General features: G+C 55.7%; 1 protein-coding gene and 1 long non-coding RNA gene across 6 annotated transcripts in view; one reads left to right on the plus strand and one right to left on the minus strand.

Annotated features, from left to right (window-relative positions):
• The window catches only part of WHRN (whirlin), a 76838-nt gene that overhangs the window by 1146 nt on the left and 52137 nt on the right, over positions 1-23555 (minus strand). For 2 of the 5 annotated variants that reach the window (XM_037059131.1, XM_037059126.1), the window contains 9 exons: positions 20762-20964; positions 19474-19510; positions 18122-18334; positions 17153-17362; positions 15253-15285; positions 4152-4223; positions 2667-3180; positions 632-813; positions 19-141 (listed from right to left, as the gene is read on the minus strand). In XM_037059131.1, coding sequence (XP_036915026.1) covers positions 19-141; positions 632-813; positions 2667-3180; positions 4152-4223; positions 15253-15285; positions 17153-17362; positions 18122-18334; positions 19474-19510; positions 20762-20964 — 1587 coding nt within the window. The remainder of the gene's footprint in view (positions 1-18; positions 142-631; positions 814-2666; positions 3181-4151; positions 4224-15252; positions 15286-17152; positions 17363-18121; positions 18335-19473; positions 19511-20761; positions 20965-23555) is intronic. The other 3 variants (XM_037059127.1, XM_037059130.1, XM_037059128.1) reach the window with 3 other exon arrangements.
• On the plus strand, positions 19697-19990 carry LOC118995960 (uncharacterized). Its single transcript, XR_005068399.1, has 2 exons — positions 19697-19761; positions 19796-19990. It is a non-coding gene; the product is annotated as an uncharacterized LOC118995960 (long non-coding RNA).

The following is a 23555-nucleotide window of genomic DNA, read 5'->3' on the forward strand; positions in this document are numbered from 1 at the left end:
GGGCCCCTGGGGAAGTACCTGAATTGTGACAATCCTAGGCAGGGGCTGGCGGGTGTTGGCGCCACCCTCGATGGCGATGCCCAGGGTGGCCGCACTTTTTTTCACTCGGACGAGGGTGGATGTGGGCTCCAGGAGTCCAGGCTGTGGGTATGAAGGAGAGCAGTGACAAAGGACTTCTCAGTGGACAGGCCTGGCCATGCACCGCTTTAGGTCACATTGGGAGCCTCCACTTTGCCAGGCAGCAAGCTAAGTGCTTGGTGTCCTCAACTCTTCATTGCTATGAAAGTCCCCAAGGTTCTTGGGGAGTGGGCCACCAGCCCAAGGTGGCGCCTGGTGGTGGCAGTAGGACAGGGATCCAGGCCTCAGCCACCACGTCCTGTCAGCACTGAGCTTTATGATTCTTCAGACCAACCTTCAGTGCCCGGCTTGCCAGTGTCCCAGCGAAGGCAGGACTTAACTCGGGGCCTCCAGCGGACCAGAACGTTGTTCCCAGTACCTGCACCCCTCCAGTGAGGGGCGCTCTCCACTGTCTGTGGTCACTTACCAGGCTGAACCCTGGTCAGGGACCTCCTGTTCTTCACCTGGGGCTTGCCTTCCCCTCACCCTCTATGACCCTACCTTCCTCACTTACCGGTTTGGTGGCCCCCTCTGTGTTCCTCTCATTCCGAGGTGGCTCCTTGCCACTCCTGCTCTTGGTGGATGCCATCTGTCTGCCTCGGCCGGGGGCGTTGGCCTCTACCTCGCCGGCATCCACACCACTGTCCTCACTCAGGGTCTGCCCACTGTCCGAGAGCTGTGAGAGGGTGGAGGCTGCTGGGAGTAGGGAACAGAAGGAGAGTGGTGATTTATACAGCTGGGTCAGGGAAGGCTTCCTGAAGGAGGCGATGAAGCTGCAGACTAGAAGGCTGAGGGAACTCCCTGAGCAAAGACGGAGGGGGTGGGGGGAGGCTGGAGGGCAGGGAGACTTTCCCCACCCTTCTGCCTACTGAGATCTGCCCTTCTAATGGGGCCTGGCCCCAAGGCCACCACTGCCAGGATGTCTGCCCCAGTGTAATGATTAAAACAGGTGAGAAAGCAAACCTAATGCATAGATGCATCTGTCTGTTAAACACATACAGTGCTGTCAATTTTTAATAATGGACCATCACATTCATATTAGGAGATTTCACATAAAATTTAAATTTCTAGCTTCTTGACAGGAAAAAAAAGGAAGTTCTTCCATGCCTGGTCTGCACCCGGACTTGACCCCAACTGGCTGAAGCTGAGTAGGGACACCTGTCCCTTTGGTTCACCGGTCAACCTAAGCTGCCTCACTATGTGTGCAGTGGCCTCATCCCTGAGTTTGATACCCTGTGTTAACACGCTCTGGAGTCTAGCTGGTTGGATTTGAATCCCCTCTGGCCAGCTGTACAGCCCTGGGTGAGTTACGTAGCCTCCGGGGGCCCCACGTTCTTGTTCTAATCTGGAGCAATGATGCCTACGCAACGGAGTTTCCATAACGACCAACAGATGTGATGTATAGAGTGAAGCAGTCAAGAGAACAGACTCGTGCTAGACTGCCTGGCTTCACAACGACTTTCTGTGCCTCTTCACCCAAATGATAGGAATAGTGACAGTACCAGCCTCTCAGGAGTGCTGGTGGGGGCTGGACCAGGTGAGCTGCTGGTGCAGGCAAAGTCCCTAGAACAGTGCCCGGCACACAGTGCTGTGTAACAGCTAGCTCTCATCGTGTGTGCCCAGCTCAGTGCCAGGCCTACAGGCAGCAGTGACCCATTCACGATAGCTTGGGTTTCTCACCACATCTGCCTGCTCTCCCTTAGCTGCCATCCCTCAGCAAGCCCACCGAGCAGAGGGACCCTGCATTCTACGGGGCACACAGCCAGCCCTCACCTTCCCTGGCTGCAGCAGGGCCCCACGTATCACTTTAGCCACAAGGTGGCAGCAGAATCCAACCAAATGTACCCAACTGGGCAAGGAAGAGACCCAGAGCCTGCAGAGCTCAGGCTTTCAGAGTGAAAGCCAGTTCTACCCTTCCTTCCACCTCCCTAGCTGGCCTCCTCTGGAAGCTCAGGGGCTGCAGCCTTGGGCTGGCTTCCTGGGTTCCTGGTAAGGTCCATGCTGCACTCTGACCCAGAAGCCCCAAGTCAGGAGAACCTGAGGGGTCCACCTTTCATCCAGCACCTTCATGGTGCTAACACCTGGGGTACCGACATCATAGAAGCCCCCCACCCCCGCACTGCCCTCAACAAGCTCAGTCTTCCGGAGGAACCGGATGGATGGATGAGGGCAGGGTGGTGGGGGCTGGGGCTCAGGAGGAGGAGCCCAACCCTCACAGTAGCCTGGCAGGGCTGTCATTGTCACCTGCTTTCTAGCACAGACAAGCAGCTCAGAGAGGCACAATGCCTGTCCCACAGTCACACAGCTAGGACATGGCAGAATCAGGACTCACACTCAGGTCTCTGGCTCCAAAGCCCTGGGTGTGGGCTCAGGACCCTGTTCCCCAGCCACCCTGACCCTGAGGGAGGAACACCTGGCCTACAAGAACCCTTGCTGGGTGAGCACCTGTTCCATGGGCAAATCAACCCAGAGGGGATGCTGCCCCCCCCCCCAAGATCACACAGTGGACACTGGAGCCCAGCCAGCCCCCAGTGTCTGCGCGTACTCACTGCGTGTCTGGGGAAGCGCCCTCACTTCGTTCACGTCTGGCTCGCTGTCTGGCCGGTGTACCTCCACCAGAACAAAGTGCTGGTTTGTGCCTGTCTGCTCTGGGCGGCCCGAGGGGGAGGGTGGTGGGAGGCAGCCCCCAGCCAGCGTGGCCTCTGCAGGGGGGCTTTTCAGGTGGGGAGGTGACTGGACCCGTGGGAAGGGGCCAATCGGGTGCTGGTTGACCAGGGCCAGATGGGCATCCAGCGGCCTCTTGGCGCCAGGCTTGGCAGGGGAGACGGAGGCGTAGATGGGGGAGGAGGGTGCATCCTGTGCCGAGGGGGCCTCTGGGGCTGGTGTGGTGCCCGCCGGCGGGCTGCGGTTCCTGGGAGCTGAGAAGATGATGCCCGAGTGGGAAGACGCGGAAGAAAGTGGCTTTGGGTCCTGGCTTCCTGGCTTCCTCGGCTGGACCAGAGGTGGTGGGGGAGGAGGCAGCTTGTAGCTAGGCAGCCCCTCAGCTGCGGATTTGACATCATCCTGCCAAAAGACCCAACAGGAATAGAAGGAGTCAGAGCCCATGGCGGCTGGAAGAGGGGAGATCTGAGAGCCGAGTGGGCCAGGCCCGGCTGGAATTCTGTCCCTGCTCTACCGGCTCTTGGCCACACTGCCCTGAATAATGCAACACCGAGTGGAAAACTTCTCCCAGCATCTCGGCAGCTGATAAGCATCGGGATCCTGGCTGCGTCCCTGGGGACGGCACCATTACCTTTGGGAACTGAAGTTCTTGGCATCCGCCACGGCTTGTCACAGGGAACAAGACTTCATTAGAGCTGGGATGCAGCAAATGGAAAAACAAAAAAGGCACCTCTTTGGCTTATCTTTTTAGGGGATTATTTTGGGAGGTGTGACTGGACTAGAGGCCGAGAGTGTGGACAGAAGAGGACAGACACACAGGCTGGGGTGCTGTGTGGCCCCGGGCAAGGCACAGCACCTCTCTGAGTGCGCCCCTGGGCAGTGGGAAAACTGCACCTGCCAGCAGCGTTGTGAGATATGAGATATGAGCAGCAAGGTGTATCATGGGTTAGCAAGGCACCTCCCACCCAGCAGGTGCTGGGTGCGTGGCAGCCACGGAGAGCATCATCGCTATTCCCCTGCCCCCCGCCTCCACCTGTGCCAACACCCAGCACTTGCACGGCTCTGACGACAGTGCAGGCACTGTGCCAAACGCGTTTCAGCATTCGCTGGGAGAACGTTCGGATGACATATCCAAAGTAACGCTAACTGGGCAAACAAACAGCCTGACAGCCCCACCTAAAATGCCAGGAGCCGTCCTGGCCCCACTATTATAGAGAGAGCAGAGGGATGCACAGGGCAAAGGCCTGGGACTGCATCTGAGAGCTCACAGTGGGGTCCTCTCTCCTCCCATGGTCCTCACCAAGAAGCCAGCCCCCAGCGCCCCACACAGGCCAGGGGTGGCAAAACCCAGGGATGGGCAGACAGCCTCTTACCAGGGACACGTCCGGGAGACTGTTCATATTGCCCTGCACAGCCTCGCCAGTTTCCTCCACGTCCAGAGTATTCTAGAAATGGAGAAGAAAACAATGCAAGCGAATAACAACCAAGAGGGAAAAACCAGACTCCAAAATCTGCGGACCCTACCCCACCTTTACGTGGTTTCTGTGATTCCTGACATGCCTCAATCTGTTGGAATTCATTTTATGCATTAAAATTCCCACCAATTTCCTTGCTGGTCGGTCATTTTGAAATCAATTTTTGAGACCTGCTGATTATTTCCAGGCCTCCCCGGAACTCCCCGGTGATGCTGTGGGGGTGACTCTGGCCTTGACTGGGAACTCCTGAAGTTCGGTGCTGCTCAGTCAGTGCACTCCACCCACAACTCCAGAGGCCAAGGGCTCTCTCTCCACTGCTTGTCACAGAATGCCAGGAAGGTGTGCAGAGGCAGATGCAGATGCGAGGTGCATGGGGGAAGGCAGTCCCTCTCCCTCCCTCTCCCTCTTCTAATTTTAATGGTTTCAGTAGTGTGAAGGGGGGTGGTTAAGGTTTAAATGGACCTTCCTTTGCAAAAACACCCATTTCCTCCTCCCTTCTCTGATTCACCACAAGAAGCCTCGGGCTCTCTCAAGTGACCCTTAGCTGCCCAAAGGCCATCTCTAGGCCTTTCCTGGGAAGCTGGGCAGTGCTCCTATCTAAACCAGATTTCCTGAGGGCTTGGGGGAGCCATTTCTCCCCGCCACAGAGCCTCAGGTAGCGAAGCCTCTGGGACCAATACCCAGCTTAAGCCTCAGGTGCAGAGGTCGGTTCTGCCTGCGCAATCTCCACGCTCTAGACTGACAGGGCCTGGGACACACAGATGGTAAGACGTGACCCCTGCCTTCAGTAGTTTAAAGACAGTGGAGTTGATACAAATGAGCAGACAGGACACTGCACCGAGTGAGGAAACAGACATATAACGTAGCTGGGGAGAGGTTATCAAGGGAGGCTTCCTGGAGGAGGGAGCACAGCTGAAAGCTGAGTCTTGTGGGCAAGCTGGGCAAAGGAGGGAAAGAGGATTGTTTCAGAGGAAAGGGCATCCACAACGTAGAAAGGATAGAGGATGTTTGAGAATCTTCCAGAGGTTCCACAAGAGTCAAGCCTAGGGCTACTTGAAGCTGAGCCCGAGGGCAATGGGTTGCCATGGAGATATGGTCGAGATTGCCTTCTGAGAAGTTCCCCTTTGCTCACTTCCTGGCAAGCTGCACTTGAACAATGCAGGCAAGTCGGGGCCTCCACACAAGCTGTTCCCTCTACCCGGTACATTCTTCCACTCAGCTATCCACAGAGCAGGCTTCATTCGCTGACCGCCAAGACCTTCCTCAAAAACCACCTCCTTGAGGTCCGCCCTGACAACCCACCTTCAAACACAACCCCCAGCTCCCACCCTGCTTTCCTTCCCTCCTTTGCACCCATCACTGTTCTTCGCCCAGCAAATAGAATCCTTGAGACTCCCAAGATATAATCCTTGAGACGAAAGTCAGATAATGTCCCTCCCCAGCTCATAACCCCTCGGGGCCTTTCTGTCTTACTTGAGGGAGTTCCAGACTCTGCATTCATTCTGCTACTCCTCCCACCAGCAGGGCAGAACGGTCCTGCCTCGGTGCCTCTGCCCACAGGACCTGGTTCGCTCCCGCACTGCATTTAGTTCTGACTCAGCAAGGCCTTCCTGGACTAGCCGTGTCTCAAATGCCCCCCTCCCCATCTACCCCATGCTAACCCCTGACCCTGCTTCATCACCACCTGACATCATACCATTAGTTTGCTCATTGTCTGTCAGTAGCGTAAAAAGTCCTCTAAGAGGCACAACTTGCAACTACCTGGTCCCTGCTCTGTCCTCAGTGATCAGGACAGTGCTTGACAAATATTTATTAAACAAATTAATGAATCCACACCTGGACTGATGAGTAAATGAAATTAATCAATCACTCTGGCTACCACGGGGAGGGGGCCTGAGCAGGCAGAGAACCCAGGGAGATGGCTGCCGCTGTCACTGATAAAGCTTTCGTGGTGGCTTGAATGTGGGTGAGGGCAGTGGGTGGGGATGGAGGCTTCCGGACTCCACACCTCCTCGGACAGAGGTTGCCTGGTCATCCACACTGATCCCATCTCCAGGGATCCTCCCAAAGCCTGGAGCACTCTGGGTGGACAGAGGGCGCACCATCACAGAGACCTGTCGGGGGAACCCACTGACGGTTCTGAGGCTCTGCCTCCCAGAGTCTCAGTGGTGCCTCATCTGGTCCTGTGACACTTCTGGGCCAAAGTCAGGCTGGGGCAACTGGCCCATTTACCCACAGGCGGAAGCTCACACACAAACGTCAGCCTCCTGACAGGCTCCTGCCGCCTCCGACTCCATCTCCTGCACACTGCCTCAAAGGAAGAGGCTGCTGGCACCCGCAGGGATGCAAGGATAGTTGGGGGTCATTGCGGAGCGGGAACCATGGGGCTGCTCTCTTGCCCTCTGACTAGTGCACCGATTCTGGCTTCTCTGAGATCACACCCACCTCTGCCATTTACAGCTGACTGATCGTGGGCAAGTCCCTGAGCTGCTCTGTGCCTCAGTTTCCTCACCTGTAAATTGGAGTAACAACAGTCCCTCCCTCACAGGGTTGAGGTATTAACACCTGAACAATGCTCGGAATGGAGCCTGGCACAGCATGCAAGGGGAGGTGGCTGTTACCCACACCAGAAGCCTAAAACCTTGCAACTGTGCTTCCACAACCAAGGAGCTGCAAGACGTGCCCTGGCTCTGGGTGAACAGCTCGATGGACAGGAAATGGCAGCTTCCCATACACCCCCCTCCAAACTCCAGCACCAGAACAGTCCAGTGTGCCCTGGATGACATGGACCATCTACAGTGAATGTGAACGGCCTCGAGCGAGGCAGGGCTGGTGACACGCAGTGACTTCCCAAGAGTTGGCAGTCACAGTCCTGATCGCTGTGGGAGACACAAAGAGAGTCAGGAGCCTGGGAAGTGCCTTCAGCAAAGACAAGGGCCTCCACACAGCACAATGTGGCACTGTCATCTGTTCCAGGAACCCAACCTGCAGGCACCCTCGGGACACGGATGACAGTGCATGGTGGGACCAAAGACATGGGATTGTGTCCTGTTTGGATTCATCAGCAGCTTCCAGCATTTATCGAGTCAACAAGCACTTGTCAGGCAGCCTTGACTTAGGAAGGAAGCTCATGGGGATAACAGATGAGTGGGTCACTGTGTCCCCAACACCAAGCAGAGCTCCATGCACACACAGCTGCCCCCAAACCCCTGCTCAGGGTCACCGATGGGGCTGGCAGTTGTGAAAGGGCCCATGAGAGCGGGGAAGGAAGGCCCCAGAACCTGCCAACACAGCATGTATTTGCTGAGCACACGGTGGGGGGTGGGGGTTGGGATGGGGCGTGACTTTGTAGTAGAAGGCAGGAGATCAGAGGACTACAAAAACAGAGGGCCTACTATGTGCCAGGCCCTCTACTGGGCATTTCGCTTACACAATCTCATTTGATTCTCAGAGTGAAACTGGCGTTCTGATTCTCCCTGGCCCCCGTCTTTTGTACATAAGCTCTGAGAGGGAAGTGATTGCCACGGTCACACAGCCATTTTACAGCAGATCAGCTTCCTAACCCAGGCCAGGGCGATCCCAAAGTCCATGCAGCCCTACCCCACCCCAGAACTGGACAGAGGGCCGTGATACTGCAGGCACTAGACCACCCCAGGAGCGACTGTCTCCTGAGCAGGATGGAACACAGCCATCACTGGCCCCTGGCCTTGGTCATTCTCTGCTACTAATGGCATCCTGGAGCCAAAAGTGAGGCAGACATAGATGCGGGGGGGGGGGGGCGGGGGGCGGGGAGGGGGGTGGAGGTGGAGGGAGGAGCAGGACAAACGGCCAGCTCTGGCTGGAGGGAGATCTGAAGTGGAGCAAATGGCAGACGGGTCAGAGCCCAGCCCTGCCAGACTCCATCTGCCGAATCCAGACGCTCAGGTGCCCCGAGTCCCCGAGCCATGTTCCTTGTGCATCTGAAATAGCTGCCGACAGCAGGCTAAGAACCCGGGGGATGTGTCAGCAGAAACGCTCGCAGAACAGGTTTTGAGGAGGATCAAGGTCAGAGCTCACGCAGGGGCTGGCCTACGCACCCTGGCCACCCCTCACCCCAGCTTTTCGGAGCCCTTTTCTCCTGCACCCACTGAGGCCAGAGCCTGGCTGAAAAATTAGACCTGGTGGGATCCCTCACCTGTTCCACAGCTGAGATGACTGAGGTTCAGAGAGGGAAGGCCACCTGCCCAAGGTCACACAGCAAGGAGGGGCAGATAGCTGAACCTCATTTAAGGTCTGACTGTTATCCAGACTGTTTCCCACAAGGAACAGGATGCCCTCAGCACCTGCTGCCCCATCCCTTTCGTCCTCCAATCTGTGGCCTTTCAGAAAATTCCCTTCCCTTTGGAGAAAAAGAACCTCATTTGTATCTGAGTTTGCCCAGTCAGGGCCCAGATACCCCAGGAGTCTGGTTTGAAGGAACCCTGGGGACACCATGAAATGAAGTGATGAGGAGCAATCACCTGTGCCGACGTCTGCCAGCTGGACTCCTGATCCTGGAAATGCACGTGCGCAGGCCCAGGTGCGCAGGCCCAGGTGCTACATCAGCAAAGTGAGCCCGCTCCGTCCCCTTCCTCCAGCCCAATTCTCTGGTTTCTAGGCCTCCTTCCCCTCATTACAATGAGAGGGCTCTTACATAAAGGTGCTATTTTCAGCCCTTTGTTCTTCTTGCTGCTTTACTCTAATGTCAGGACAACAGGCTTCCCCCCAAAAAAAAATTCGCAAGAAGAGGCCTGAGGCTGGGTGGTGCTCCTCCTTCTGTATATGGAAAAACTGAGGCATCAGTCGCAGGACACAGGAGAGACAAGGACGGAAACCAGAGAGGGGGAGTGAGAATAAAAGAAAGAAGAAGATTTGGGAGAAAAGGCCTAGAAGGGGGAGCAAAGGGAGAGAGAAAGGAGAGGTAAGAAAAGCAGGGCATGGTGATGCGGCCAGAGCGGGGGCTGGGGAACAGACGCCTGTCACCCCAGGGAAGGCAGAGTGGTGGGAGGGGCAGGACAGCAATGTGAGCTGGGTACGGCGAGAAAGTCCTGGTGTCTCTGGGGGCCGTGGGTCTGCCCAGAGTGCAGGGGACAGGTCTGCGTGTCCTAAAGGGTGAGAGGCCAGTCGCGGGGTGACGGCCATCCATGCTGGGGTGACAGTGCATCCTGCTCCTGACTTCTCCAAACACAGGGTGCGGTGGAAGTCTGGAGCTGATGGGGAGGGCCAGGGGGGTGGACAGGGAGGGAAACGGTCCCAGAGCAGAGGACTGGAACCCTTACTCGCTGGGCGGCCGAGACCACGGGAACTGCCCCGGAGCCAGGCTGGCGCTGGGCCTTTTTGTCCGCCCCCACTGCCACGTCTGACCACCAAACCGCAGAGGCCGAAAAGTCCCTGGGGAGCCTGAGCATGAACCCCTCCCGAGAGGAGGGGGCACTGCCTTGACCACCGGAGCCTGTTCGGCGTAGACAGACAGGGCCTCCTTCTCGCCCATTTCAGCTCCTTTCCCCCCACTCCCTGCGGCCCACCACAGTGGTCTTTGGGAAAGGACGTCACTCAGTGGACAGAGTGTGACCCAGAGTCCCCAGGGCAGGGCTGGAAGAGCCCTTAGGACACCCGCTGGAAACCAGGGCTCCAGAGGGAACGCAGGGGCCGTGAACCTGGATGGGCGAAAACACTGCATCTCCGGCTTCATTAACCTCTAACTGGAACGTAGCACTTTCTTCCACCACGAACGGAGGCGACCCAGCCCAGCAGATCCGCAGCGCCCGTGACACCGACACCAACCTAAGTCACAGACCTTTCATATCACATTCCAGCCGTGGCCTGTGCCACAGAAGCCCATTTATGCTCATCACGGCCTCCAATTACAGCCCTTAGCAGACGGCCGGTTATTGGGCATGCTAATAAAGAAGCACACTTGTTACAATTGGTTTTGGTATTTCGAAAATGTCATTTCCTTAGGATTTGTTTTCTTTATGATTCTACATACACGCTTTATTTTTCAACACTTAAAACTGTTATTCTGAGAAGGGGTCTCAGGGCTCCGCCAGCCTGCCAGAGGGGCCTCTGGCGCAGAACAGGTGAAGGGCCTCCGTCCTGAGTGGATCCTCGGTCCAACTACAATTTTGTAACTGGGAGCATGGGGGCTCTGTGCCGAGAGCAGCAGGGCTGGCCTGTGTTCCAACAGGCCCTGACCCCGGGGACTCGGTTCTGTTTGGAGGAAAGGGCTTCCGGGCCCCACTCCCCTCCCCCAAGTGCCCACTCAGGGACACAGATGCTCTGAGAAGGACTGGCTGGGAGGAACATTCTTTATTTCAGACACCAGCGGAAGCAAAGCCGTTGCCACCCTGAGGGTTACTAACGCCTCTGAGAAACTCATGGTTCTGGGGGCTCAGGCTGAGACCTCTTAGGAGCGAATGGGCCATTCTCCTCAAGGGGAACAGGGCACCCCAGCCTTGCTGTGCCCTCTCCTGGGCCCTGGGCAGCTTCCTGGGATGGGGCTACACTGCTATTCTACCTGACAACATACCTGCATCCCTGGACCACACCTGACAGCATACCTGCCCACCTGAACAGCACCTGAAAAATATACCTGTATCTCTAGACAGGGACACCCTCATCCAGCTGCGCCTCTGAGCTCTCTCCACACACAGAAGACGCATCTTAAAAGCTGCAAACAGGATCGCATCACTTTGCTACTGAGGACCCTTGATGGTTTCAAAATTAAACCCAAGTCCCTGGCACCACGTGCTGCTGACCCTCCCCCCTCGCCCCTGCAGTCCCAGAACTCGGGCTCCACCGACCTTCTGTAGTTCAGGGCCCTCGCCGGCCCCCCTGCGCTACCCCACTGATGCCAGCGACTCCAGATCCCAGTGCAGGCATCTCTCCCCGGCAGTGCCCGGGGTCAGTCAGGGCCCCAGTCCCACGCTCTCACACCACCCTTCGCCCACTCATCGGCGTGTGAATTACGTAGGTGATCTGATTTGAGGCTGCTTCCCCGAATGGACACGTTCCATTTCAGGAGGGCGAGCACCGCTGTCTCGTGCTCAAGGCTGGCAGAGCCTGGCATGGAGGAGGTGCTCACGAAAGCTTCCTGAGCGAGAGAGTGAGTGAACGGACGGGTTCCTCCTGGTCCCCAAAGGGTCTGACACAGGCCCCAGCTTCCCCCACCCTCCTTTTGGCCTGGATGAGGAGGGGGAAACAGAGGCTCTCGGGGAGGAGGCTGATGCAGCGAAGGGCTGGCAGCCACTCCTGGGCCCCCTTTTCAGGCAGAGAAGGGCAGTAAGGCCTTCAGGGCAGAGGTCCTGCCCCTACATCCGCAGGTAGGCGCAGGGAGCCCCTTCCAGGCACAGGAGACGTCTAGAGTGCAAACCCTCTCAAATTCGGGTGGAAAAGGGTTGCAGTTAAAGCTGGGGCAAGTCCCAGCTGCCACCCCCAACCTCAAGGGCATCTGCTCTGTGGGTACAAGGCTGACTTTGACTCCTACCACCCCTTTTCCTCTGCAGTGCCCTTTGCCAGCCTTTAGAGTATCAACAGAATTGACTTCCACGGACTCCACACCTTCAAGTCCACTCTTGATCTCATGGAATCTCCAGGACAACCCACAGATAGGTGCTTTTGGCAGCCCAGGAGACAGATGCAAACACTGAGGCTCTGAAGCTTAAGGCACCTGCCCAAGGAGACACAACTACAAGTCAGGAGGTCGCGTGTGAGATTCCCAAGCCCATGCGCGGGAGCCCCTCTGCCATGGCCTGTGGCGCACCGGATGAAGAATTCCGTGACTGTCAGGCAAGGCCTGTCTTCCTGCGCTCAGCTCTCCTGGCCGGCTTCATTATGGGAGGAGAGTGATATTGTTTGGAGGCAGCAAAAATTCCCAGGGCTGCGTCTCTCTTAGGCAAATGGGAAATAAACACGCTTTGTTGATGCGGGGAGGGCTGCCCCTGACTTCCACTGAAGTCTGGTTTGAAGGAACATCGGCTGCAGGAGGAGCCACGTTTCACCTGGAATTGAGAAGTGTGTCACGTGATCCAGGGGATTTGGGCAAGATGGAAACTGGTTCCATTTGGGGCAACTGTCTAGGGCATCTGGGTCACTGATACCCAGCTGCCTGCCACCTCGCCTGTCTGAGTGCCAGGCAAAGCACATTTTCCTATGACAAGGGAGGCAAACGTTTAGAAGGCCAGAATGTTAGAAGAGAATCCTGAGTGGCCAGGAGTGTTGTTTCATTTGCTTCTGCTCCACACTTTCTGGGCCCCAGCTCTGTTCCAGGCCCTGGGAACACAGACAAGAGGAAGATGTGGTCCCTGCCTGCACCCCACTCTCCCTGCTTACTGGGGGAGACAAACTTTGGGAGAGGTTGAAGCACCGTGACTGGCAGTTTATTTATTTTTTTGGTTTGTTTGGTATATGACAGGTATTTAAATGGAGGACTGAGGAGCACATGAGCTCCACAAGGTCAGGGATTTGGGCCATAAGAAATGTTTTAGGTTGTTGTCCACCCAGATTTGGGGGTAGTTTGTTACTCAGCATCACTGCAGCCAAAGCTCACTAATAAATGATATTGTTGCAGACCAGAGCCTGGCTCTTACTTAGTGGCGAATACATATTACGGTCACACCTTGGTACTTGTCAGCTTCAGAACTCATTAGACTTTGTACTCATCGCATTTTGATGAGAAAAAAATGGTGCTTGCTTGGGACTTGTTGTACTTGCTAGAACTTGTAGGAGTCACGCCGCCACCCAGCAAGAGGAAATGCTTCATCGTTTGGTGCCCATCGGTTTCAGCACCCGTCACGAGTTCTGGAACAAGTTAATGACAAGCACTGGGGCACCACTGTATTTTGCAGGCTCAGGCCCTGGAGTAACGCTGCAGCCCTTGTCCAGCGGCACAGGGAAGTGGTGGGGGTTTAGAGCTGCCATTCCTTCCGTGCCTCCCCTCGAGCACTTCCCAGCAGCTCCCAATAGACAGGAATCTGAGTTAGGGGAGCCTTGGCGGGGTGTCTCCCATGGTCATACCGATGGGGAGACTGAGGCCAGCGGTGGTGAAGGGCTTTCCGGAAGGCACACTGCATGGCAGGGGTGGGGCAGAGGAAGGGTGTGGGGCTCCTGATGCTCAGGATGGGGCCTGGTGCCCTGTATGTACTCCTGCAGGAGGACTTCTGGGAGGAGGCATTTCTGTCCCGTAGCTCCACACACAGGCAGCAGCACGAGGCGTCTCGTCCCAGCCCTGCTGTGTGTGTGGAAGGGGGTGGTGCTCAGGGGACACCAAGGCCAGGGCCAACAAGGCAGCGGGAAGAGTTGGTGCCTGCAGTGCTTGTCCTCACGTCTTTTAGCAGCTCAGGCTGCACAACCCCCCAGGCCTTTCCTGGGACTGAACCTGGGCTTGGTACAAACCCACCCTCATCTATTCTCAACAATCAGAGGCGTCTTGTTCAAACTAAGGCAAACCAGGTCAGCCTGGCTCTAACCTGCCAATGGCTCCCATCTCACTGAGAATTGAAGTCAAAGTCCCCAGCCCCCAATCTACCACTGCCCTTCGCAGCACTTCCCCAGCTCCAGCCCCACAGCCCCCTGGACTTTGCTCGCACACTCCAGCCTCGCTCCAGCCTCAGGGGGCACTTGCTGCTCCCTCTGAAGTGCTCTCCCCCAGCCGAGGGCATGGATAGCGCCCTCTCCTCCTCTCCACCTACACTCAGGAGTCACTTCTGGGCCACACCTCACCCTCCCCAAGTCCCCTTCCTGCTTACTTTTCCCCTTAGCACTTTTTACCATTTCCACTGTGTCTTTCAGTTGTTCATCTCACTTACAACCCGGCATGACCCTAATTCCGTAACAGAAAGGATTTCCTTGTACTTCACTACTGTATTCCGGTAGTGAATAACTCCGGCACCCAGGACTGTGGACGGCACACAGCAAGCGCTCGGTCAGCATTGTTGACAGAACTGATGGAAGAGGAGGAGGGAGGGAAGCAGGAGACAGACAGACAGACAGGCAGACAGGCAGACAGGCAGACAGATAATGTTAAGGAGCAGCAGGCAGGCTCCATCGGGGAGGCATTGCAACCTGACGGCAGGGGTTAAGAGCAGCATTTCAGAGGCCAGTGGGCTTGGGGTGCATCCTGACCCTATGCTCACTGGCTCAGCGACCCGGAGCAAGGCGTGTCTCCTCTCTGAGCTTCAGTTTTCTTCTCTGTAGAGTGGTGATCATAGCAATACTTGGCACATCTAGTCACTGTGAGGCTCAAAGAACCTGTGACGGGAAAGCACTGTCCCAGGGCCATGCTCTCGACAAATGCCAGCTACTATTATTATTAACAGAGGCGCCAGCTATGGACCAGGCTCTGTGCTGAGCACTGGGGATTTAGTGGGGACTGCAGACACAGCTGCTGCTTTCAAACAGTCTGTGGTCAAGATGGACAACTAGCCAGGCTGGTAAAGATTATTAGAATATAATGAGATAAGAGCCATGACAAAGGGAAGCCCAGGGGCCAGGAGAAACCAGAGGTTAAAAGTCACCCCTCTCCAAGAAAATCGGGGAGGTCTACTAGGAAGAGATGGCATGTGGGCTAAGGGCCAAAGCACACATAGGAAACAGCCAGGCTGAATAAAGTGGGAAGGAAAACATCCAGACAGACAGACAGAGTGTCTGACAGATGAAAGGCCAAGAGGCCTCCCAACAGCTGCACACAGCACAAAAATCACTGTCCTCATTTTTCAGATCCTAAACCTGAGCTCAGAGAGGTGCAACCAGTTCCTGAAGTCACACAGCAAGGAAGTGGCAGGATTGTGATTTGAACGGGGGGCATTCTCATGACAGAACCTGAGAAAAGCCGGAGAGAGAGAGCGAGCACCAAGAAGCACCCTGCCTCCCTTCCGGGGCTGAGTACAGACCTAAAGGGGTGGCGGGCGGGAAGGGCCACAGCCCCCTACCTCTGCCCCAACTAAGGGACTCCCAAAGCCCCACCCAGCTGAGTGGACGGTACCTCCATCAGGTCTATAAGCCACAGCAGCCGTTCCTAGGGAGTGAGGGTGGGCAAAAGGCAAAAAGAAAAATACATCAAATAAATATTAGGGATAGGGTGGGGGCACAGCAAAACCCCCAAACACATGCATGCTTGCACACACATGCATGCTTGCATACGTACGTGCACACACACACATGCAGAGGCAAAATAAACACGATTCTCTTTTCTCTGTACTTTGAATGCTTTGGGCAGAGATAGTGAAGGGACGGGGTGGGGGACCGGGGGAGGCCCTATTGCTACAACCCCACTGCTTCCCTCTGACTGCCTCCGTGAAGGAAACCAGGAGTCCCCGCTGCCCTTCAGAAATGACACGTGTCCCGGAGAACGGCCTTCAGGAAACGGTCGTTCACGTTGGGGCAACCCCGGGACTTTCCAGCAGGTGGGCTGGGATCATTATTTCCATTCGGCAGATGTAAAAACTGAGGCGTGAGAGGTGACTTGTCTGAGGTCACACCTGCTCGTGAAAGGCAGAGCCTGAAGAAGGTGGACCCTGTTCAGAAGACTTGGTCAGAGAAGACCTGGGTTTCCAGGAGGCCTGAGCACTGTGGTGGCAGAAGAACTGAGTCCGAGAGACGGAGCCCTGGCTGAGCATGTGGAGGGCGCCCGGGGTGGGGTGAAGACCTGCAGACTTCTTCACCAGGACAACCAACCACATCGGGTCTCACTGAGGCTCTGCCTGTGAAAGCTCCCATTTCGGGGGCTGGGAGCAAGAGTGCTTAGGAAACTTGACTATTCTCTCCCTTTCCGGGAGAGTGGCGAGGAATCCTCCAGACTGGAAAGGGGAGTGGAGCCCGGCCAGATCTCCTGACCTCCCACTTGCCCCCCCGCCAATGCCATCCCTCCCCACCACCGACACAGAGGGTAATAACTGTATTTTTCCCATCACGACTAGCAGGCCATTTCCTCTGCCCTTTCCTTGCAAGACCTCCTAGGATTAACTGGCCTCCAAGCATCGAAGGGGCAGAATCATGCCCTGAGAATGGACCAGATACTTTTGGGGGGGTTGGGAGCGTGTAGGGCAAAACCAGGCTGGGTGTGGGGCGCCAGGACAAGAGGTGGTGTCTTGGGGAAGGCCCAAATCACCAGGACCTCGGCCTGAACACACCACGCAGCTTCCCGTGGCAGCCCCCCACGGGTTATCATTCTTGGTTCTGTTTGTCTCACTACCTGTGAATTTTATCTTTCCCCCCACCCCGAAGCCCTGGACTGTGAGCCCCGTCAGCCAGGGCCACATCTGTTTTCTCCTAGAGCCCATGCCTGGTATGCAGCAGGCACTCAACTATTATGAGGTTTTCCAGGTAAAGAAACTAAAAAGAGAAGAGGGGAAAAAAGAAAAAAAAGTACAAAGGAAAACCCATCAGCTTCCTAGAAATTAAACAGAACAATGACACAGAAAAATAAAGATTAAAAAAAAAAAGAAACTGAGTCTCAGAAAGGCAGGCACACAGTTGGTAAGTGCTGGGATTTGAACCCAGAGGGGTCTCACTCCAAAGCCGGTACAGTCACCCTTCGACATCCGTGGGGGACTGGTTTCAGCACCCCACAGGAATACCAAAGTCCTTGGACGCTCAAGTCCCTTATGTGAAAGGGGACAGTGCTTGCATATGATCTGTATTTGCACGTAGACTACAGCAGAGCACGCCTGCGGGACACCTCATGCACATGAGTTCAGCACAGTGCTCGACACACGGCAGATTCACGTTCTGCTTTTGGGAGCTTTCTAGGGCTTATGTTTCCAAATGATTTTCAGTCCATGGGTGGTAGAATCCATGGATGTGAAACCTGTGGATACGAAGGGCCGACTGTATCTTTACTTGCCCGCTGGCCACGGTGCGAGGGACGGGGCAGGGACACTCACCCTGGCCGAGCTGACAGTGGTGGAGGTGCCGTGGCTGCCTGTGGATGAGCCCGTGTCACTGTAGGAGACCATGGAGTACGTGTCACCGGTCCCAGGGCCAGGAGGCTGCCGCGCCTTCATTGACTCAATCTCCCGCTTCAGCACCAGGTGATCAAAGCGGCCCAGGTCTTGGGGGGCAATGGTGCCTCTCACCTCAGAGAGCAGTGAGAACTGGAGGCAGGGACAAGTGGGGCACTCAGCAGGGAGCCCCACCAGCAGCTGGGACAGACCTCTTCTACTCCAAATGACCTGCATGCAAACTCGACCACTGGCCTCCCCTCCTTAACCCTCCGTGGCTCCCCACTGCCCACAGGAGAAAGTCCAAACGCCCTGGCCTGGATGCTGGGTCAGCATCATCTGACCCCACCTCCTTGGCATCTTAGCGTGAATGACTACAATCACCTGAACACCCCCGGAGCCCCTTTCCCCTACTTCTTTCCACGTTGCATTTCCTCTGTGACGTTTTCCCAAATGTAACAGCTCCCACTAGATTCTATCACTTCTTCCTCCGTGAGAGGCAGCACAGTAGCCACCTGGAGGCTTGTAGAAACTGCCAGTGGCCTATACCCACCCACAGATGTGCAGAGTGAACCGGGCCAGCGTGGGGCCCAGGCACTGCTTTTTAAGAGCAATCGCGATGATTCTCATTGTGCACTCAGCATTCAAAGCCACTGTGTCAGTCAGGGCCCCGATCACAGGAGACTTGAATTGACTGTCTCCCCAGGACTCTGTGGGCTTCCCCGGGGCAGAGGGCTGTTTTGGTCACCAGTCTTTGCTCAAGTTCAGTTCAGACCTGACTCCTTGAGGACTCCTGGTAAAGAGGTAGGGACAGAGGGGAGCAAGGAGGGATGCAGAGCCCTTGAGAGCTGCAGCCAGGCCCCGCCAGCACCCCACCAGCCTGTCCCTTGCCCAGGGAGGGGTGCAGATCACCTTGGCATGGGTGTTGAGAAGTTCGAACAAGGCCATGACAAGGGCGTCCACGGAGACACTGCCGCTGCGGTACTCCTCCAGGTAGTAGGCCATGGTGGCGCGCTCCTGCTCGTTCAGCAGGTGCCGCGCCTGCTCCTCCAGCAGCACGCGGGTCTGGTTCCCCAGGCTGCTCAGAGTCACCTGGGAGCCGGCTGGCCCCTTGTAAAATCCCAGCTGAAAGACAGGAAGACAGAGCTGTGTTCTGCGGCCCAGGGGCCAGGCCACGCCAGTGCCCACACAGCCGTGGGATGAGACCCTCTCAGCCCTCCCGGCAAATCTTTGGGCCACGTTCCCGGTACATTCTGAGGGTAAGTAGCCTCGTGCAGTTGCAGAGTGTTTCACGGCTTACATGGCACTTTCATGTGTGTGACTTCCTCAGATCCTTGTGACCATTCAGAGAGAAGCCTTGTTATTAGGGTTCTCATTTTATTCTCTGGGTTTTAATATCTCCCTTAGTAAACTGGGGATAATAGGAACTTGATTTCCAAAATACAGCTTAGATGGGTACACACACACTGCACCCCCTCCCACCACCTTCTCTACTGTCATTAGCTGTGTCTCAGATGCCCTATGCCTGGTCTCTCCTTGTCACCTACACACAGCTGCTGAAATGATCTAAAAAAAACATAGATCTCCTCCTTTTGCTCCCTGTGCAAGCTCTTTGAAGGCATCCCATCGTTTTAGGTGAGAAACCAAGCCTCTCATCACATGGCCTGCAATACCCGGTGTGATCTGGCCATCACACTTGCGGTCATCCTGGTCCCGAGTTCCCCTGGCTCACCACACTCCCTCACTCTCCCTTTCTCCAACAAGCCCCGCCCTCAGCCTGCCCCTGCCCCCCTCTGACACAGCCCCCTCCTGCTCCAGACTTGGATCTCATTGACTTCTGTCTAACATGGGTTTCACAGCCCAAACACCATGTCACTGCTCCAGACAGCCTTCGCCCCATTTTCTAAATTTGGCATCTCATGATGCCGAGCACCTTGTCTTCATGGCGGTGAATGACTTTGGTGATTAGATGTGTATGTAGTTCATTTTGTTTTTATGAGTGTCTCCTTCACTGGGGGTTACCTCCGCGAGGGCAGGAACCTGATCTGGTCTGTTCACTGCCCTTGGCCCCAGTATCCAGGATGCCACCACAACCTGGTGGCACTCACAGACATGCGTGGGATGGGAGATGGACACACAGTCGGCAGGCTACCCAAATGAATGAGATCATGTATGTGGGTCATTCCCACACATGCCAGGTCCAGAGCTCCCCCCGAGGTGGCTAAGAAGCAGCCAAGGATGCTTGTGGACGGAGAGCACCCTACCTTGTCTGTCCCATCTGTGGTGAGATCCCCAGGAAACCTACGGGGAAAGACAAGCACGTTCAGCTGCACGTATGCACAGTTCAGATGGGCCCGGGCAGGGAAAGGGTCAATGTGCAGCAGGAGGAGCAAAGCTCTGAGAGCACTGTGGCCTCCAGTCCGCTGGGGCCACTTAAGGGCACGTGAACCCCTGGACAGATGGGTGGCTCACAGACTCCCAGTCAACCCACGCAGACAGCAATTCTAAAACAGGGCACAGCAGATTCCTGAGTTGTTTCCAACCCTCCAGGGGTGGGCAGGTAATGCAAGGACAGGAGGGAATAAGAGGGGACCTGTGGCCTCAGAGTCAGGTCAGTCCTAGGATGGGGAGACACGGTGAACAGGAGCACTGGAAACACAGCTCTCAGGCGCAGCTCAGTGTTCAGCACGTTTTTGTGGAAAAAAATTAAAAAATAGGCTTGAGGTGCCAGATTTCCTGATTTTTAAGAAGCAGACAGAAATCCAGTTTTTTTTTTAAATGGGAAAGCTGGGATCTTTTAACATGTTGGCAACTAATTTAAAACATTTATGACACTGTGTAGGTTAAAAAGGAGAGAAGGAAGAGAGATGCTCTGGGGTGTACTTGGCCTGGGAGGGGTACCACCCAGTCTGGGGCTTCTGATGGAAACCCAAAGGTGGGCCCTGGCCGGGTAGCTCCTTCGGCTGAAGTGGTGCCCTGCACACCAGAAGGTTGCAGGTCCGATCCCTGGTCAGGGTGCATAAAGGAGGCAACCAATCGCTGTTTCTCTCTCTCTCCCTCTGCCCCTTCCTCCTGTTCTAAAATCAGTGAGTGTATCCTCGGGTTAGAATTGGAAAAAAAGAAAAAAGGTACCCAAAGGTGACATATTATAATATTAGCAACTAAGTCTCATGTGAGACTTCCAAAACCCTTTCTTCTAGGCGACCGATGAGATTCCCATTCACAGATCGGGGAGAGAGGCAGGGGTTATGACTTGCTTTTCGGACAAACCAACCAAGGGCCCCAAAATAAGTTAAGTGACCTGCCAGAGGCAAATAAAGAACAAGAGAGCTGGATCATGAGGGTCAGCTTTCCATGGGAAACGGGTGCCAGGAGAGAAGGGGCAGGCCCAAGGTCATGCACAGAAATGAAAGGGACCCTGGTGCTGGGACCCTGGGCTCTAGGAACTGGTATAATCTTGACAGATCAGGACGTGGCAAAGGGATGGGAGGGGGACACAGTGGCTTTCACAAACAGCCTGGGGGTCCTGAGGCTCAGGGAATGTGATCTGACCCTGCTGAGTTCATGGCCGGGTCCCCAATCCGGGAACTGGCAATCCACTTGGTCTCGTCCACAGTGGTGCGGGCATGGGGCAGCCTCCCGATGTCCTTCACGGTCAGGATGAGGTGCTGGGATGACTTGAGCAGCTTGACCGCCTCATCGTGCAGGATGTTGAGAAAGCTCCGCCCGTTCACCTCCAGAATCTGGTCCCCCACCTGCCGAGACCACAACATGACAGCAGTCACCTAGGCTATTGGCAGGACGCCAACTAGTGCCAGGGGCTTCCAAGCCCTCACCCCAGTTCTCCCGGCCAGCCTGCTGCGGAGGTTACCGAGGCTCAGAGAGGTTGTGCAGATGCCTGAGGTTATGCTTAGCGAGTCGGTGGCAGGGACAGCCTTCCAGTTCTGAGCCTGAGCCCACGCTCCCGTCAATGGAAAGGGCCACCTCCTCTCTGACCCAGCAATGGCTTGAGGGCTGGGTCTACAACCAGGTCCCCAAGGGTCCCCTTTTCCAGAAAACAAGTCATCTCAGCGGCCAGAGGCCAGGGTTGGAACTGCGGCAGAACGAAGCAAAAGGCACAAAGGCATATTTCCATTTTCTCTATTGTTGAGATTTTTTCTTCAAGCATGCATCCTTACATCACTGGTACCTTAAGATGCAAACACCACTTTAATTTACTCAAGAAAACAAGCCGTAAATGAGAAAAGCAGCCTCCCGTTAAAGCAATAACGTACTGTTTGAACTCTTTCAATAAGCGAGGAGTTCTATTTTGTAATGTAAAAACTCATTTTTAATGAAAGGATACAAAATGGAAAAAAAAAAACCCTAGCCTTCCAATACAAATAAACTTGCGACATAAGGAGCAGAGGTTCCTGGGAAGAAACTGCAGTGGGAGGTGGGGGAGTACGAAAGACCTGCATGCGGCTCGGTTTAAACCCGAGGGCCTGTTGCGGGTGGGGATGCTGCGCTCCATGCCAGGAAGCGGCTGCCCAGGGTCACCCCCACTGTGGTCTTGAAGGGCAGCCTCAGAACACCGGCTATTCATGGGTGCATTCCCTTCTCCCCAGCCTCCCAGCCTGCTGATAGCGTGTGATCCACCCCAGGGGGGTTTTCCAGCATGTTTCAAAGCCAGATTTAGAAAAGGTGAGCGAAATGGGGATTGGAAGAAAGAGAAAAGATGTGACGACGAAGGCTGAGAACTGAAACCCTGGGCCCCTGTTTCCTGTCTTCCCTTAACACCCCCACTGCAGCTGGGAGTTTCCAGGAGAGACTGGGCACAAATTCAGAGTCCGTCAGCTTCTCCACACTGTACCCCCAGGGCCCGTCTCACAGTGGGAGTTCAGTAAGAGGACTCAATAAAAATCCATCAGGTGAGTAAAGAATCAGACCCCCATTCCCCTCCATTCTTAGCTCTGGGACCACGTCTGCCGCAGCCCAGCGGGGACCAGTCTATTGCACTAGCCTGGAGCCCCAAATTTTAAACTGCTTTTTACCAGGCGCTGTGTGCCGGGCACCTGCTCTGTCCCTTTACATATTTTCCCTTATTTAATCTCCTCAACATCCCGAAGAGTGGGTCCCATTGCTCTGCATCTCACTGAGGAGAAAACAGAAGCTCGCAGAGGTTCGGTGAACAGTGTGTGGTCTCAGAGCTGGTGGAGAGGACAGCGAGCACGCAGACCCAGGTCGGACGGGCCCCAAGGCCCTAATGCTTTCTCCTGCATGCGGAGCTGCCATCAGGAGCTCTGCCTGGGGACACAGGCATCCCCTCAAATCCAGCATGTCCAAAGCCACCGACCTGTCAGCACTCCCCAGCGCTGCCCAGAGCCCAGATCTGAACACTCACCTTTATGATGGAGTCGTCCTTTTCCCCCACCCAGCAGATCCTTCAGGAAGTCCCACCCAATCTTCACCCTCCCGGACCCTTCTGTCCACCTAGCCTGGGTCCCTGTCCCCTCAAACCTGGGGTCCTCAGCCAGCATCCCTCCTCCAGCCATCGACACCCAAACTGGCCTTAGGCCTTGCACCAGGTTCATTTTTCCTCCGTTTTTTTAACCTTGTGCCATCCCTCCTTGCTTAAAAACCTCCAACCGCTTGCCACATCCAGGGGGCAGCAAAGCATTGTGGTTAAGGCTTTCAAAGACCAACGGGCCAGGGTTCAAATCATGGCTCCACCACTTCCATGCCATGTGAACTCGCACGGACCCCCCGGTAGCTTTTGTGCCTCAGTTTCCTGGCGTGTAAAAAGGGGGCGCCAGCCCAGGATTGTCCTCCAGTTCTTGACAGAAATCAGCATCTGCTTCCCCTGCCACTGGCAATATCACCATTTTCTCTCCTTCTGCCTCACTGAGCTCCCTGGCTGAGAACAACCGGTCCCTGAGAACCGGGCAGCCCCAGCTGGACTCCTTGGCAAAGGCTGGGCACACAGCAAGTGCTCAAGAAGCACTTATGCACAAAGGTATGGATTTGGCCGCCTCCCACTCGCCACGGCAACCCGCTCCCAGCTTCTCTCTCCCCTGGCCACCCGCTGCGCCTTCCCTCCTTCCTGAGCAGCAGAGGCTCCACCTGTCCCCTCTGTCCCCTCTGTCCCCAACCAGAGCCCAGGCCGCACTCTTCACCCGCAGAAGTGCTCTGTTTTCCTGAGGATCCCTCTCGATAGCTTTGGCTGTTATGGAGTGAAGAGAACCCCCGTACTCTTCCCCACACACACGATTTCATCCCAGAGTTCAACGACAGGAGGTAGCATCTGAGAGGCAGGGAAGCCTTTGGTGCGCAAGCCTCGCCCTGCAGGTCCAGGTCCAGGAAGGGG

The sequence above is a fragment of the Sturnira hondurensis genome, unplaced genomic scaffold, assembly GCF_014824575.4.
Source record: "Sturnira hondurensis isolate 20B ecotype Veracruz unplaced genomic scaffold, ASM1482457v3 Scaffold0010448, whole genome shotgun sequence".
Classification (NCBI taxonomy): domain Eukaryota; kingdom Metazoa; phylum Chordata; class Mammalia; order Chiroptera; family Phyllostomidae; genus Sturnira; species Sturnira hondurensis.